The sequence below is a fragment of the Rhea americana genome, unplaced genomic scaffold (genome assembly GCF_003343005.1).
Source record: "Rhea americana isolate MKP2758 unplaced genomic scaffold, rheAme1 scaffold_71, whole genome shotgun sequence".
Taxonomy (NCBI): Eukaryota; Metazoa; Chordata; class Aves; order Rheiformes; family Rheidae; genus Rhea; species Rhea americana.
Window position 1 is genome coordinate 589,712 of NW_028186879.1, and position 16,043 is coordinate 605,754.

General features: G+C 39.7%; 1 protein-coding gene across 2 annotated transcripts in view; it reads right to left on the reverse strand.

Moving 5' to 3' along the window:
- The window catches only part of MTUS2 (microtubule associated scaffold protein 2), a 323,283-nt gene that overhangs the window by 186,718 nt on the left and 120,522 nt on the right, over positions 1 to 16,043 (reverse strand). For both annotated transcript variants that reach the window (XR_014897855.1, XM_085321758.1), the window contains exons 3-4: positions 12,643 to 15,253; positions 7,400 to 7,640 (exon numbers count right to left, since the gene is read on the reverse strand). Coding sequence is in view for 1 of the 2 variants with exons in the window: in XM_085321758.1 (XP_085177884.1) it covers positions 7,400 to 7,640; positions 12,643 to 14,952 (2,551 nt within the window). In the remaining variant the exon portion in view is untranslated. The remainder of the gene's footprint in view (positions 1 to 7,399; positions 7,641 to 12,642; positions 15,254 to 16,043) is intronic.

Consider the following 16,043-nt stretch of genomic DNA (forward strand, 5'->3'; position numbering starts at 1 on the left):
AGGGTGAAAAAAGTGGTTAGAAATGGTTTTGTTTAAAGCCTTGAAATGGGCTTGCCCTAGGAACACGAGGTTCACCTGGGACTTCCAAGTCCCACCTTAACAGYAGGGAAGCCCTGTGCCATGTAGGCTGCACCAGCCCCCGGGAGTTCCTGTCCTCTGCGGTGCAGAGGGAGGAACCAGCCTGCAGCCAGCAGTGTGCTGAGCACTGTGGGCAAGCGAGAAAGCCCAGCGGTCCCCAGCCCCAATGGGCTGCCTGTGGTGGGGTTGCCAGCACCCAAGAAACAAAGCACTCCTCAGGGCACTTAGCAAGATGTGGGCCAGCCTCGCATCAAAATCCTGACAGCAGTTTCATCAAAGAAGAAGAAAATCATTAAAACCAGGATGTGTTTGGTGACAAGTTTTGGTGTCTTCCTTCACCAGAAAATGCCCAGTCAGCTCTACTTCTTATTCAGAATCATTCTCCTAGATTTGGGCAGATGATTCAGTGTTTTTTCTCACACTCTTGTGCTTTTAGAGTTTTCAGTTTTGTCACTACAATTCAGATTTCCCCTAATCTGACAATATTTTGTATTCTGAGCTCATCTTCATCCTTAAATTATTTTTCACTTCTCATCCTAATAATCCAGCTCTGTCATACTCTCTGTAAAAAGTGACACAAGTACCTGAGGGCAGAACATTATCCTCATTAGGGATGCATATGAATCCTTAAAGATAAGTCAGTTTGTGWCTTCTTTCTCATTAATATACATACAACATCAGCCTATTGTACCTATTTTCTGTTCTAAATATCATTGAGTTTTATTTCTGTTTCTTAGAGATACGGAAGGATTCCTACAAACAAGGTCTGGGAGATCAAAATGAAAGTTGTTTTAATGAGCAGTTTTCCTTTTAATAAATATCTGCCAAAATAAGCATAAAAACTGGCAAAAATGCATCCAGCTGTCTGACTGCCTGGAGCTAATTATAGAATTAAATATTGTTGTCTGTATGGAACATAAGCGGTTTTTCTATAACATGTTCCCGTCTAGGAACATGAAAACATTTTAAGGTAGCAATGGATTGACAGAAAACAGATGTGCCTGGGGAGCCTAAAGAAAAGTCTGCGCTAGCGTTTTTCTGCATCCATACTGCACACAAAACACATCATGCACATATATAACTAAAGTACAACTTTCATGTAACTTCTCTGTGAAATCTGAAATATATTTTAGCCAAAGCAAATGAAAAGTTAAAGAAATGAGTTACACAAGTGTGTTCATATGAAGAACAGTAGCAGTTCAATACTTCAACTCCTCTCCACAATTCAGAATCCTTGGTAATCCTTTTATTTTTATTTATTTATTTTTGTTAATGTGCATTTTTCTTCTAAATCCTTTCAATAATTAGGTGTCATTTTCTCTCAGAGATCTCAGCTCCTTTTATGGGGTGCTATAAATATCATTATTCTCACTTTATACTACTGAATCTGCGGCAGAGGAGTTATCTGCAAGGTCACAGAATTATTCAGGGATAATACAAGCAGTTTTTCAAGGCACCTCAGAGTTAACCCAATCATTGATACCTTTGGAAATTGAAAACAACTCACCCAAATAAGAACCCTATTCTGTTACCACCGTTCTAGTGATTTCCCTGCTATAATCACAACAATTTTTCTATGAACAAGAACTGAGAAATGGGGCCTTAAAGTGGGAGGTTTACGGTTTTCACCCACATAATGGTCAAGAGGTTGTACCCAGCCCTCCTGACGGTTTCTCATCCAAGAACTATTAAGCCTGAGACATTTCAGTTCCAAAACCAAAACAGTTGTCACTGCTGAACATGAATTAATTTCTAATCAGTCAGACCACTATCATATGGTAGGAAAGCTCAGCTCCTCCTGCTTCAGGTTTCAATGCCCAAAAAAGCTGCTCTGTGCCTTGCCAACCCCTAGACAACCCAAGGCTGTTTAGCACATTCACACCACCCCGAGAATTTGTCAGCTTGTGCTTAATTCAAGCTGCTAATGCCCGTATTTGCTTTTTAGCTGAAGTGCAAACCAGTGACATCCCACAGAAGACGTCAGCCCAGTGAGAGTCACAGTGTCTGGGATGCACTTGCTGCATTTTGGACTGAAAGTCTAGAACAGCAAGGCCATATATTTCTATTTCTTTTATATATTTCTATGTTCAGCACAGTTTAGAAAGTTGCTGCCTTCATCTGTGTGTCCCCTTCTCAGGTATATTCCAGCTTCAGCTGACTACCTGTAAGGAGGAAAGATGGATGGGAGGCTCTATTCAGAAAAGAATATTCTTCTAAGAAAGAATCTAAGCAGTCTCATGGTGAGACACAGGGAAAAAAGGCAGATAGCCTGGGTTAGGCTCCTACAAATAATATGGAGGCCAGGCAATACCTGCCACTTGTTCTGGGTGCCACAAGGTGTTACACAGGACCAGTAACAAAGACAATATTGTTGTAGCCTCAGATTACAGTTTCCTGTCAGTCCATTGACTTCTGGAATCAAAGAGCACTTGAAGGCCTTATACTGATATCAGGTGAATATCAGTGTACAAGTTGAYGATAATCAGACTGAGAGCCAATTTGATTATGAATTATCTTTAAAATCCTTCAAATGATCAAGAAACTCAGGATAGCGGGATTTTAAAATACCAGATTTTCATCTATTCTGAACTGCTTCTGTTAACTCTCAGCTGCTCTGTTCCCTCACCACTACGCATGGATACAAAACAGAACAGTAATCCCAAAGTTAGAGTGCATCACAACCTCACATCTGCAAGCTTTCTTCTAGCGCTCAGTCTTTGATCATAGTTTTCCATGAACAAGAAGAAGAAAGGTCAAGAGAAGCTTGGTAAGAATAAGTAAAGTCTTATGAGACGTTGTCTCAGAGGTTACTTGGGCAGAAATCCTCAAGATAGGTAAAATGTATCCTGAAGAACGGCAATAGTTCCCTTACAAACATGTCACACAATTAATAGCTTTGTCTTTCCAGCCGCTTTGCTCATTCTCCTGTCGCATGTTTTCTTCTCAAATAACATTTCCTTGGGCTTGTCTCCTTTCATCGCTGCATTTGCATATCAAACTCTTGACCTGCTTTTCATTATCCACTCTCCTTCTTCACTTTCACCTTCTCCTTTTCATTTCACCCAGAAGCGGCTACAGAATTACATTAAATCTTTCCTTTCTACTTCCCAGTACATCATGGAAATGCACCCAGTCAGATCTTCTACAGCTGAGTAACACAGATGTACTCTATAAGCACACAGTAGTTAAACATTACTTCAGCATTTGTCTTCTACTGTACACAGATACCATTCATATGACTGTCTGCTGGGTTATATAAAGAACATTAAATTAAGAACAACACAGTCATACAGACAGTCCCTCTGATAGATGCATTTTGGTCCTTTAGGAAGGCAATAATTGTTGGGAGCAAAGAGGTGGCATGTGGCTAGGTCTCAGCTATGGTGGTAACGCCATTAGCAAAACTCCGCTGAGGAGATTTATGTCTCTCAACGAGGCATTTTACTTTTCTTTATGAAATACAGATTGCTCTCCTAGGGAAAGTAGACAGTACCAACTGAAACCATTACAGATTCTAGTGAGGGATAGAGAGTATTTTCCTCTCTGAATTCGGGCCTTGTCCTCTTTTCTTAAGAAATTAAGAAGTTTGACAGCTCAGATCCAACTCTGCCAGACTGCAAACCTAGGAAACAAGTATGCAGCTGCAGTAGCACTAATGAAACATTTCAGGAAGTAACCTCAAAGCCCCATTTCTATCATCAAATCTCATTTGCTTGTTTAAGTACTGTGTATTCCTAAAAATCAACATGAAAGCAAAGCTGAACTCCTACCAGGAGAAACCTGCATATATATTGTAACGCTAATGATGAGCTACAAAAATACAGGTATATTTGTGTGTGAGTAAATCAAAAACACGTTTTTTCTGATTTATATATAAATAGTACCATTAAAAGGATTTGACTTGTTTAGAAATGAGAGAGGCTGTCAGACACTCAGGACTGGCAAATTTAATATACAGAGAGCTGATGAGGAAACAAAATTTCATTAACTCATCCTTTGAGAAAAAATTATCATAAATACTAGTGGAAAAAGAGTAGAATTAAGTGAAGTTTTAATGATGAGATCTCTGTTCTACTTTTCAAAATCAGACATTAATCCCATAAAAATAATCAGCTAATTAATGTAAACACTAACTAGTGTGCTCTAAGAAGTTTTTATAACCAAGGAAATCCTATTCATAATTTATGTTATAGACACAGCATCCTTTAATGCTTGTTTTGAATCACATATTTCCCTTAGAAAGAGCAGAGTCGATTTATATAAAATAAACAAATATTAAGCTTCCAGAGACATTAATGTCAATTTAAATACATCACAATTCAATGACTTGCTATGTTTTCTACAGTGCTGAATACTTTTCCTAATAGCAGGAATGCCTGCCTCACCCAACCGATTTAAAGCATCATCTAAGGAACAGTGCCGTTCAATAAGGAAACCACAGCCCATGCCAATACATGTGTCAAATGTCCTTCAGATGAAGAATGATCTCTGTTCCAGTCATATTTAGATATCACATTTGGTGAATCATAGGATCATTCATTATCATTTTATTTTCTACTTGTCATGTCTTAAAACTAACAAAACCCTTAAGGTACTTCTAGTGCTTGCAGTCCGTTTCAGCAGTTCATGGATTTAATTATCAATTACTTTAGAGTCATTTTTATGAGAATTAGTATTATACGAGGGCCAAACCACTCAGCTTATCACTGCTGCTTAAGCAGCCTGCTACATTAYGAAAGGTATTGCAGAGGGGAATAAAATCCTCATTATGAGGCACCGGTTCTGTCCTCAGTGCTATGGCATGGCAATTTCATTTTTAAAGCCTCAGTGGTACCTCACACTCTGTCACTAGATGGCAACTGGCTAGATCCTTCTATTCCCATTACCCCAGGGCAGGACTGAAATCCCTAACAGGCTTGCTGGATTAAAAGCTCCGGATCCAGCTGCAAAGATGCTGATGAGCATTACTGAAGATAGTCCCCCCTGCTCTTGCTGTAGCCAGCCAAGTCCTCATACTCCATAACAGCCACGAGCAAAGCTCTTATGAGCACCAATTCCTTTAGGCTGATCATTTTTTTCAGGCATTCTGCTTGCTTATATTTGTAAATGTGACTCTAAGCTGTATTTAATCCTGTTCTTCAAATATTACATCAAAAATATTAACGCAGATTAAAGTAGCTTAATACCACATCAAGCTGGCAAATTAAGGGAAATAGGATGACAGAAATCTGAAAAAAAAAGGTGCTGACTACCTTAAAACAATTGGTTTGTTTTGGCCCCACATGATCTGTCTAGATACAGGCACACCTTGCTCATCTGATGGATTAACACTACTGTGTGTCTCAGTTCTCTTGATGAGATGGAATACGTTGTACTAGGTCTATTTCTTTTACTCTGTCCAAAGAGTGTATTTTGAGTTAATTCAGTACCTACTAAAGTGCTTCCTTGTGAAAGCAGAGTAAGATATTGCAGAAAAATTAAACAAGTTCTTCACCTCACAAGGAAAATGGAGGTGAGATGCCAGAAGTGAAAACAACRTGTCCTGGGGAGGACAATGAAAAACTGAAGACATTAGCAACTTCTCCAGAACAAGTCTTGGGTAATTTAAAATCAATAAAAACAGTCAGAGCCCAAAGGCCAGATAGAACACACTTTGGGAACCTGAATGAAATGGCAGACAGATTATCAGACTAACATGAATTATCTTTAATAGTATCTTTGAAACAACAAGGTATTAATAGACTTGAGAGAATCAAACAAAACAGCATTCATAGCAAGGAAGTTATGGAGAGCTAAGAATTAAATTTTCCTCCAGAGCAGGAAAGATCCAAGAAAATATTTGTAATAAGATTTAAAAAAAAACTTCAGAAAAATATAGAGAAAGGGGAATTGATTGGTAAGAGCTAGTGCAATTTCCATCTCATTCACTGGATTTTTTTTGAAGGTAGTATTACAGAAAATAAACAGGATTGAGGCAGCTATTGTTTAGATTTTAGAATGTCATTCTATATAGGAAGACAGTAAATTTGTGCATACAAGGCAAGTTCCTATATGGATAAAGAAATGTCTAGAGAAAAGTAATATCTGCAATAACCAGTGATTCAGGATAATTAAGTTGGATAATTAAAAATCAAGGCAACAGTCATTTCTGAAGATCAGGCAAGACACTGGATTTGTTAATAGTATATTAACAAATACTCTGTATATTCCTCTCATATCTGTCTCCCAGACTTGCTCCTATTGTGCAGTGGTTTATCCTAGTCATACTCTGAACTTGCAGCCTCTTGCAGTTTCATTTAAATGGAGCATGGGATCCAGTTGCTCTCTGCACCTCTTTCCACATGGTGAGCGCTCACTGAACTCTATTCACCACGCTGAACTGAATTTCATACAGTTGAGTTTGGTCAACTTCTGCAAATGGCACCAACGTAGCTAACTCCAAGTGTATGGGTAGTAGAGGACAGTGGCAAGGGGCACGGGCATACTGGAGGGTTTTATGAATAGATAAATGTCTATCACAAGGAACTCTGCCCCAGGGCAAGACGATGGACCATATGACACAAGGCTTTATCTTTTATGACTATTTTTTAACTATCTGTGCAGACTTGTAGGCTGTTAAACAGCTGCTATGTTTCACTCTGGCAATGACTGATTTTTCAGTGAACTTGCAGCTGCTTAAATGTTAAAACCTCCAAGATCTTCTAGGTTGTGAAGAAGTGCACTGTAGAAGTAATTAGCTCTGTCTTGTGGCATCTGACACTTCCCCGTCTGTTTTTTCTCTTGCTCTTCCCTTCTCTGTAATTCTGTCCAGGGTCACACTGTGCCCTGCACTATGGCTGGAAGCAAGAGGTATTGGAGAAGATGTCTCTGAAAAGGTGTAAGCTGAGGGACCAAGCTCTTTGCTAGCAGAGCTGAACACTGCCAAGGCTTCCGAGAAGAGATAGAGGACTGGCATATTCAGATCAAAAAACTGGGTCTTCACAATAGAAGAAAACGTTCCATTATCTTCCACAGGGCAAAAGTAAAGATTTTTTTCAGGCCTTCAGAAAGAGGAAGATGATGAAAAAGAGCTCTACGAGAATTATCACTGAAATCAATTCTCCTTCTTTGGCAACGACCTGTTAAACCAACTTCTGTGCAAGCCCCAGACTCCCTAGTGAGCCTTGCATCAGGTTTAAAAAAAAAAAAACACCTCAAAGAGTGTTATTAGAGCTTTGTAGTATCAGGTCAAGATATTGTTCATTTTGTGATATTTCTGCCTGAAAAAAAAATGTTATTGGTGACTATAGTTAAAAGAAAAGAGGAAAAAATCATACTTTACCTGAAGCATCAGGATGATAGAGGCTAGGAGCACTTGTCATTTCTCCTGGCTGATGAAGACAGTTACCTGAGGATCTTTGACTTGCAATAAGTATCCTGCTCTTTGCAGACGGTAATCTTGAAACTGCACCCAGTCCTAACTGTGGCTTAAGTATCATGGCAGACCGATAAAAACTCGGTGGGACCTCATAGTGAGTATATGGTGGAGGACAAAATTCATCTTTCACAGGCCTTTCCCCAACCTACAAAAATAATTAAAACAGATATTATGCAATAAAATTATGTATACAGATAATATGGAGTTCTCAATTGCTTATACAGGCTAATTTTCCCTCCTTATGAGTCTAGGCTTCGTACTACTGTAACTTTCAAAAAGTGATGGTCTAACCATATGAATCCCTCTGTATGAATACATATGTTCCAATCACAAGACACAGCCAAAATCCAAATAAAGACTTGATCTATTTCCCTTCAAAAAAATAAACAAATAAATAAAAAGCTTCAGATAGTGAAAATGAAGTTATTGTTAGATCTGAAAAGGTGAGATTAGTTAAAGAGGTAAAGGCACCAAGAAAGTGGGTAAGCGCAATTTTTATTACAAGTYATTTAAAATATTTCTCATTGAGATGCAATCTAGAGGGAGTCTGTTTTAATTTAAATAGTTATAAAGACACTTGAAGGTATTTTAAGTTTACTTTATCGGAAAATTGGTATTGTTAAATTGTTTATGTGTGAGAAAAYGTCTACATGTTCCTACTATTCATATGTTCACTGCATTCACAGCAGTCTATGCCCCTGAGGTTTCATAAAAGCGACACAGCTTTGGAGGAATGCAAGTTTCTGTAGGTTATTATTTTCGGAGTGCTCCAAATCAGAGCTATAAAATGCAGTTGAGGAAGGGAGAAAAGCAAATTTTCTGATGCAAAACATGTACTGTTGATCATAAATAGATGTTTCTTTGCTAAAATTAACGATAGATCTCTCAGTATTTTAACAGGAATATATTGTGAGGACAGCACAGTAAGCCCCAAGCTGGAAGTTTTTCAAGTAAACTGGTTGTTACCCGAGAATTTAAAGTTGAGGAATGAGCTGGTTCCCTGGTTCAGCCCTTGAACCTTCCYCCAGATGAGCAGGGCCCCGGCTTGGACCATCAGCCAGCGTGCTGTTTGCCATGGCTTGGGGCGTAGGAGCAGAGCCACAGAAGGGGCTTGCTGGGCATCCACCTTGCTTGTTTGCTAAGGTCTGTTTGCTCTTTGTCCCTTGTGTAAAGCTCTTGGGTAGAATCTAACTGCTGCAGAWTTTTCTTATAAAATGTAAAATCATAATAACTTAGCAAGGACGCACTTAATAATCTACCAGTGCATCCCATTTAGGCCAGAGAAAAAAGCAGGCTTAGGAAACAGGAAATCAGAGCTAGAGTTGTTTAAAAATTAATCAAAAAAGTGCCAAAGGCTACCTAGGAAGAAATCCAACTGCCAATTAATTAATTCTGTTGTAAGCTATGATGCATATAATATGCCAAATCAGTTTCTATTTAGCCATTATAAGCATTTAGAACATGCACTTGAACATTAGCTATAAAAGCTTTGATCCTAGCTGCTTTATGAGCTTTAATCCTAATTTAGCAAATTTTTAATATGCTAAAAGATACAAAACTGGCCTTAAACTATTACTGAGTTTAGAATCTTTAAGRCTTTTGCACAGGAAACTAGGAATACAGATAAAAGAGATCTTGAGCATTATATTTTTGCTCTATATTTTTCACTATTTTTGAAGTCCTATTTTCTTCAATTAGATCTTCCATTTTCCTTTTTTATTATATTCCTATGACCTATTTCTACAAGTTTGGATGCAGGTTTTTATGATTTTTATATGATTCTCTACTCTTATTTTTAACTTCTGTATAAGAGATTGTTTTCCTGGATAAGATTCATTTATGTTTTTCTCCTTGATTAACTTATTTCAATGAGATTTCATTTTACACTTCCTATCATATTTAGCTGGCACCAATACCAAGTTTTTCAGGATAAGRAATAGAGAAAATCTTTAAATATAGAAATCATGCCATTTGATAAACTGGGTTAGTCTAGGCAAACCTTCAGCAACCTCACTTTTATCTTTATTGACACCATGCTACAAGTAACACAGAAGGTTCACAGACATGCACACAGAAACAACCACAAGCCTAAAACACCTTTTCAGACTGAGGGAACTGAGAAGGATTTGCCCAACTATTTTTTAAAGAAARAGATCAATTTGCAGGAAGACATAAGCTGGCTATGAAGACACGATCCTTTTTATTATTTTGTATTTATCAGCAAATTCATGAAGTGTGTAATTCAACTGGCCTCCACAGAGTCACCTGTGTTTATTGATTATCAGGCAATTTCAAAGCTGTTTAGAAAGATCTGGATTCATATGAGTCCTGACTACTCTGTACTAGATTTTTGTATGAGGAACTTTTAAGAAAAGAGCTGTTGAAGCCTGTTAACTGAAAATAAGGACCCCCTTCAGTTCACAATTTTATTGTGTGACTGTACATTTCCACACACTCCATTTAATGTATGTCCTAAAAAAAGATGGAAACTCTATAGCAAATCTATGAAACATGCAGGAATTTCCATAACCTGGGTGATTCTAAGCAGAACTGGCAACACTGCCAGTAGGTAAAGTTGTTCACCACTTGCCTTCATGTTACTTTGTTCATAACACTGTCAAACCTTAGTGCCTCAAGCAGAATTATTCTTGTCAAGTGCCTGCTTCAGGCAATTATTTGGGAAAAGAGTCAGCAAAATTGGTTCAGTCATTTCAGATAATTAAATTAGGGGAAAAATATGCTGTTTTGCCTATATATAAACCACTTCCCCTACATCTTTCAACAGGCCTCCATACAGGTGGAGTTTGGATGGGACAAGTGCAGTCCTGGGAAAAGCAGGCAGGAGAGCTGAGGATCAGCAGACCTCCTTATGGAGCCCCAGTTCCAACCAGGGCTCTTGGCAGCATCCATAGCAGTTAATAAAATGGGCTGAAGCCTGCTCTTTGGCAATGCAGAGATCATRTCCATGTGAGTAAAGTCTCTTGCCCTCCAGAACAGCTGGGTCTCATCCACACTGCCCCCTGAAAACAGCCTCTRGCCCCTGTTGCCTCCTGAGCCACGCCAAGTATTGCCTGGGGGAGCTTTTGCTGGTACAGATGAACATAGAGCTGGGAAGCATATTCAGAGTCCAACAATATGAAYGACTTTGTGTGAGCCTTGGAAACTGCCTTCACACAGTGTAGCTCACTAGTAAGATTACAGCCTTCCAGACTTGCAATTTGCTTTGTTACTTCCCACAGAGGTAAGCCGAAACATAGAGACAAAGTAGCCACAAATTCCTGCTGGCACTTACTGAAAGTGGCCACACTAAATTGGAGAACCAGCACTGTGATGAAGTGTGTGGACAGCAACACTCTGACCTGGGCAAAGACATTTTTTTCAGCTTGTTTTTCACGGCTGTGAGAGCTGGGCCTGTTCAGCCTGGGGAAGAGAAGACTGAGGGGGGATCTTATCAGTGTGTGCAAGTACCTGAAGGGAGGGTGTCAAGGGGACAGGGACAAACTCTTTTCAGTTGTCCCATGTGACAGGACAAGAGGCAATGGGCAGAAATTGAAGTACAGGAAGTTCTGCCTGACCGTGAGGGGGAATTTCTTCCCTGTGAGAGTGACGGAGCACTGGCACAGGTTGCCCAGAGAGGTTGTGGAGTCTCCTTCTCTGGAGATCTTCAAGGCCCGCCTGGATGCAACCCTGTCTAACATGCTGTAGGTGACCCTGCTTGAGCAGGGGTGTTGGACTAGATGATCKCCAGAGGTCCCTTCCAACCTTACTGATTCTATGATTCTACGAAGCAGCTGCACAGTTTGGGTTATTTTTGGATTTAATTTTGGCTTTAATTTCAGTTGCCATCTATTGCAGGCTGCCATAGACAAACCCACAATGGCATAATTTTTCCTCTACACGCAAAATATACGGGATGGAACTGGAAATTGAAGTCCGAGGAGGTAGGGCAACGAGAACTGTCCTTTCTGCATTTGGGATGGGATGGTGTTCTACAGAAAAGTATAATCCATGATCATTTCCATAATTACTAGAGTGCCTCTTAATATGCATGACAAAAGGGCCAAGCTACACTCACATGAGATATCTTGATTGGGATATTTGCTGGTTGTTGATTGTTGACACTGTCACCTTATGTGTCACTCTAATGCTGTTCCCTGTACAAAAATTGTATATGGAATGAGATGGACATCAAAAGATTCTCAATAACACACTATGAGAAACACAGAAAAAAGAAACAAACAAAAAAACCTTTGCCTATATCCTTTTAGTCATTAAAATTAAATATATTTCTGTGTGTATTTATATAAAAGGCTTGGTTGCTGAACTATCATGTGTCCCAAATGGCACATCCAATGACATATCACAGATCCAACCATAACTCCCTCTTCTCTGTGTTTTCTCCACCTACCAAGCAATGTCAAGCTTTCTCCACTGTTCTCATCTGYCAGCAGGGATGTGCTGAGAATCAAGACTCCTACCCAAATTATCAACGTGGAGCACACACAACTAGCTATGAGGACCCATAATTGGCCAAAAGGAATTCCTTCACCTTTTGGGTGCTTGGGAATATTTTCTGGGGAAAGGAAATCTCATTGACGATTCTGGTCAAAATAACAAATCATTTTATAATGAATGGAAAGAAAATATTTTCCTGTATGATACATATTACCTAACATGAGCTTTGAAAGTCCCTAGTTTTCCGTAGAGTTAAACAGAGGGAATTAATTGAGCCCTCTAGTGCTCTGTCTGCAAATATGTGCCAAGTTTCCCATTAAGGAGGAAAAATCTCTGTGGGAAAATTATGTTCATTTCCCAAAGCTCTTCCTTCAAGAAAAAACAGTTCCATTCATGGATATACTCAAACTGCATGTCTTTTGCTTTTCAAACATTCCTATTTATAGTACTAGCAGGTGATTGTTTTCTTGGGAAACACTACAGGAATACAATGACAACTTCCAGCCAAATTATGGATCGGACTTCACAACAAGGTCAGTGTCAGAAATGGTTAAGTAAGTTCTTTTCTAATGATTTTTCCTGGATTTAGGATTTTTTATCATTTTAGGGTTTGGAACTAACTTCTGGCAGCAACAAGTAAGCAAATGAACATCACCTAGCATAAAAAGAGGTTGTCAAAGATACATCCTTACCTCCTGCAGAAATTTTTCACTCATCGGACCAAAGTGATGGCCAGGGGGCCTAATTCCTGACACTACAAGTCCAGAACTGAAGATCCTTGGCTTCTGAAGGTCAGGTTTAAATTTGTCATACAGAATGCTGGGGGGCTTCACATCACCTCCATTAGATGCCTTCTCTTCGTTAGAGATGGGCATGCCACATGCCGGGGTGCTGTACGACAGCCCCGCAGAGGCAAACGAAGGGTCAAGCTGGTCTATTGAACGAGGATTTCTTCTAATGTAAGTAATGATTTTAGGTCTCACATGCTTGGGCTTGGGTATGGCAGGTTTCATCTCAATACTTTCTTCAAGCTTTTCACTGCAGTCCCTGTCCACATCTGCCTTATCTGCGAGGGAGCCCTTGGAGTGGACCAGTATAGGTTTGGGGATTGCAGTGCTGCAAACAGTCTTGATAGGCACTTTAGGGGATAAGCTTAACAACTGCGTGCTGTYGATGGGAGGTAGGACTGTGGAGGGTGACAGTTTGTCAACATGAAGTGCATAAAGGTCCTTCAGATTACTGTTTGATAGCGCGGGCTGATGATTACTAACATTCAGAGTTGCCACTGGGCGCAAGGGAGTTGGGACACATAAAAAGGCATCAGGCTTCGCTGCAGTCTTATAGCTCTCTGGTGCTTCATATGAAACGTGTTTCTTTGCAATACCTGTCTTTTTACTCTGAATTGAAAAGCTTGAGATTTCCACATCACTGTCCTCGTTGCTACGCTGTTCATTTGACACTGTTTCTGTACTCAGCACTCTGGGCTGATCTGAGAGATCACAAGCTGGCACAGCAGCATTTTCACTGCTTCCTTTGACTGGCATCTGTTTATTCTCTTTAATTTTCAAAGGTTTGCTGTCAGGTAGATCAATGTTATGTATAAGAGATACTTGCTCACCAACTGTTTCAGTGCAACCTGTGTCAACTTCGTGTATATTTTCACTTTTTCTAAGTATATCTTTGCCACTGGATTTGCTGTCACAAGTGAGTGGGAATACTGATTCCACTTCTTTATCAACGAAATATTCGTCACTAGTAGTTGCCCTGCTGTCACTCTCGCTGCTTCCTCCTCCTGCTCCAAGCGTGGTGTTGTTATCACTTAGAAATTTGTCATCGGGGTGGGTGACCACCTGGCTTGACAATGGATCCTCCACTTTCTTACAGGTGTCTGGAAAACAAGAAGCTTGAAATTTTGACGCATCAGATCCAGAACTTTTCTTTTCTTGCATTACTGTACTCTCGTCTTTTTGACATCCCAGAAATTCTACCAGCATAATTCTCTCAATCTTTTGCTGACATATATTTTTAGATTGTAGAGATGGTACAGTCTTAAGCTCCAGTTTTTTACTTTTATCACCCTGACCTAATTGTGCTTCTGATTTACTAGCAATCTCATTGGGCTTAATAGCTGAATGTAGATCAGCATGAGAAGTTTGCAGTGTGCTTTCAGTTTTAACATTTGGTACATTTTGCACATCCATTTGGATTTCTGGTTTAGATATTTTCTTGTTCCCTGAGGTAGATGGTTTAGAGTAAAACACAATACTTTCCTCTGAGGTATTGTCAAGTGGATGAAACACCATCCCGAGAAAATGATCTGTGGATGTTTTTTGTGATTTCTCTGTATTTCCAATCAAATGATGTGACCTGTCGATGGAATCCAATGAGGCAGAAAGCAAACGTTTACACGACACACGGCCAACGCATTCTTTTGCAAATGGTTCAGTCTGAGCAGAAAACTTACTTGGTCTTCCCAAAGAAAGCCTTTTTATTCTCTCCATCTCCACAGTCCTGGCCATTTTACCCTTAGAAAAACTCTGGGTGAAGTCAGTATCACCTTTTGAAATAACCCCCAGGTTGGCATCATTTGTGCTGCTCTTCAGATTGGACAGACTTTGTCCTCGGCTGATCCTGATATGCCTCGATATATCCCTAGGTTCATTGGTCCTACCATCCTTCCCCATTTCCCTATTTGAGGTAGGGGACAACGTACTTTCCTGTACACTGGTGTCACAGTTCTGAGACTCTTTAAAGGCCAGAAGTTTATTCTGCTCTGTACTCAGATGAGAAACTTTTTCTGATCCCCCAGGATGTATATTACCACTCTCATCTGTCAAACTACATTTTTTGGCATCACCTTCACTGGTCCTAACTTTTGTCACAATTTGGTTGGCATTGGTATCCCCCATGTTTACTAGGTTTTCATTATCATTTTTTATTTCACTGTGGTTGTCTTGAAGTTGAGCGTAACATGACTTGTTTGGAATTAATGGAGCACTCATTTTGAACCTTCAGGTGACTATTTTTTTGGCAGTCTTAATTAATGAGAAGGCTTTCTGTCCACTATCTGGTTAACTATTATTCATGCTTCAGTTACACGGTTAAATTACAAACTAATCAGTAGAAAACTCCTTGTCAAAAGCTTGGAGTCTCTTGTAAGAGTCACATTTTTGTGCTGCTCAGTCGTTTTCTGTGCAGCTTCTGGACCCAGGAAATCTTTATGACATGCAGTAGAGAGGTTCAACGAAAGCAAAATAGATCTGTCAGGTTTCCTCTGAATGAGAGCCAGCTACTCCAGTCAACCTACAAGAAAAGGAACAGACAACATTACACTGATGCCATGAATTATGCTAACTAAAACAAAATCAGCAGCACTCTCTGGTACGTCCCCAGGTTTGAAAGCTTTAAAATGCTTTTTAGATACTGTTTCAGACATAGCTTTGCTCACATCCAGATTCCTTGTGTAGCACAAATCTCTAACTATTAAAGGTATGAATTCTATCTGTCCCACTTAGAAGAGTGATTGCTACCGTTTTTAAACTACAGAGATTTACAACTTGAAATAGCCACAAATAGCTAGGTCAGGATGGAACCGACATCAAGGGTCTGAGCACTTTTATATTGATATAATAATGTCTTTATTACACCAAGAGTCACTACCGATGCATTTAAAGCAACACAGTATAGACAAGCCATTAATAACAGAACTCCAGCTTCATTAGGGGATGTTTACAGGTTTCGCTCCTTGCCTTGTACAAATCATTCCTGAGCTTGTACTGACATCACCTCCCCTTCGGCATTTCTTAGCCAAATTCGTAGACGCCAAGAAAGTAAAGACTATGGCTGAAGGCCTGCAAAGAACAACTGTGTTTTGCTAAGAGCCAGCTGCATGTGTGTATATTCAAATATAGGGGATYATAGTGCAGTTCTAATATCCTGCAGCTCCTTTTGGCTCCCTGCCAGCTGTGGCTGTGGGCGTCCTTCTCCCCTGACTTTGCATGGGGCTAACGAGGGGCGGTTGTCCTCTGCCACCTCCAACAAGCTGTAGGGAGATTCTTGTCCATATTATGCTTAAATCCACTCCCTCAGATAT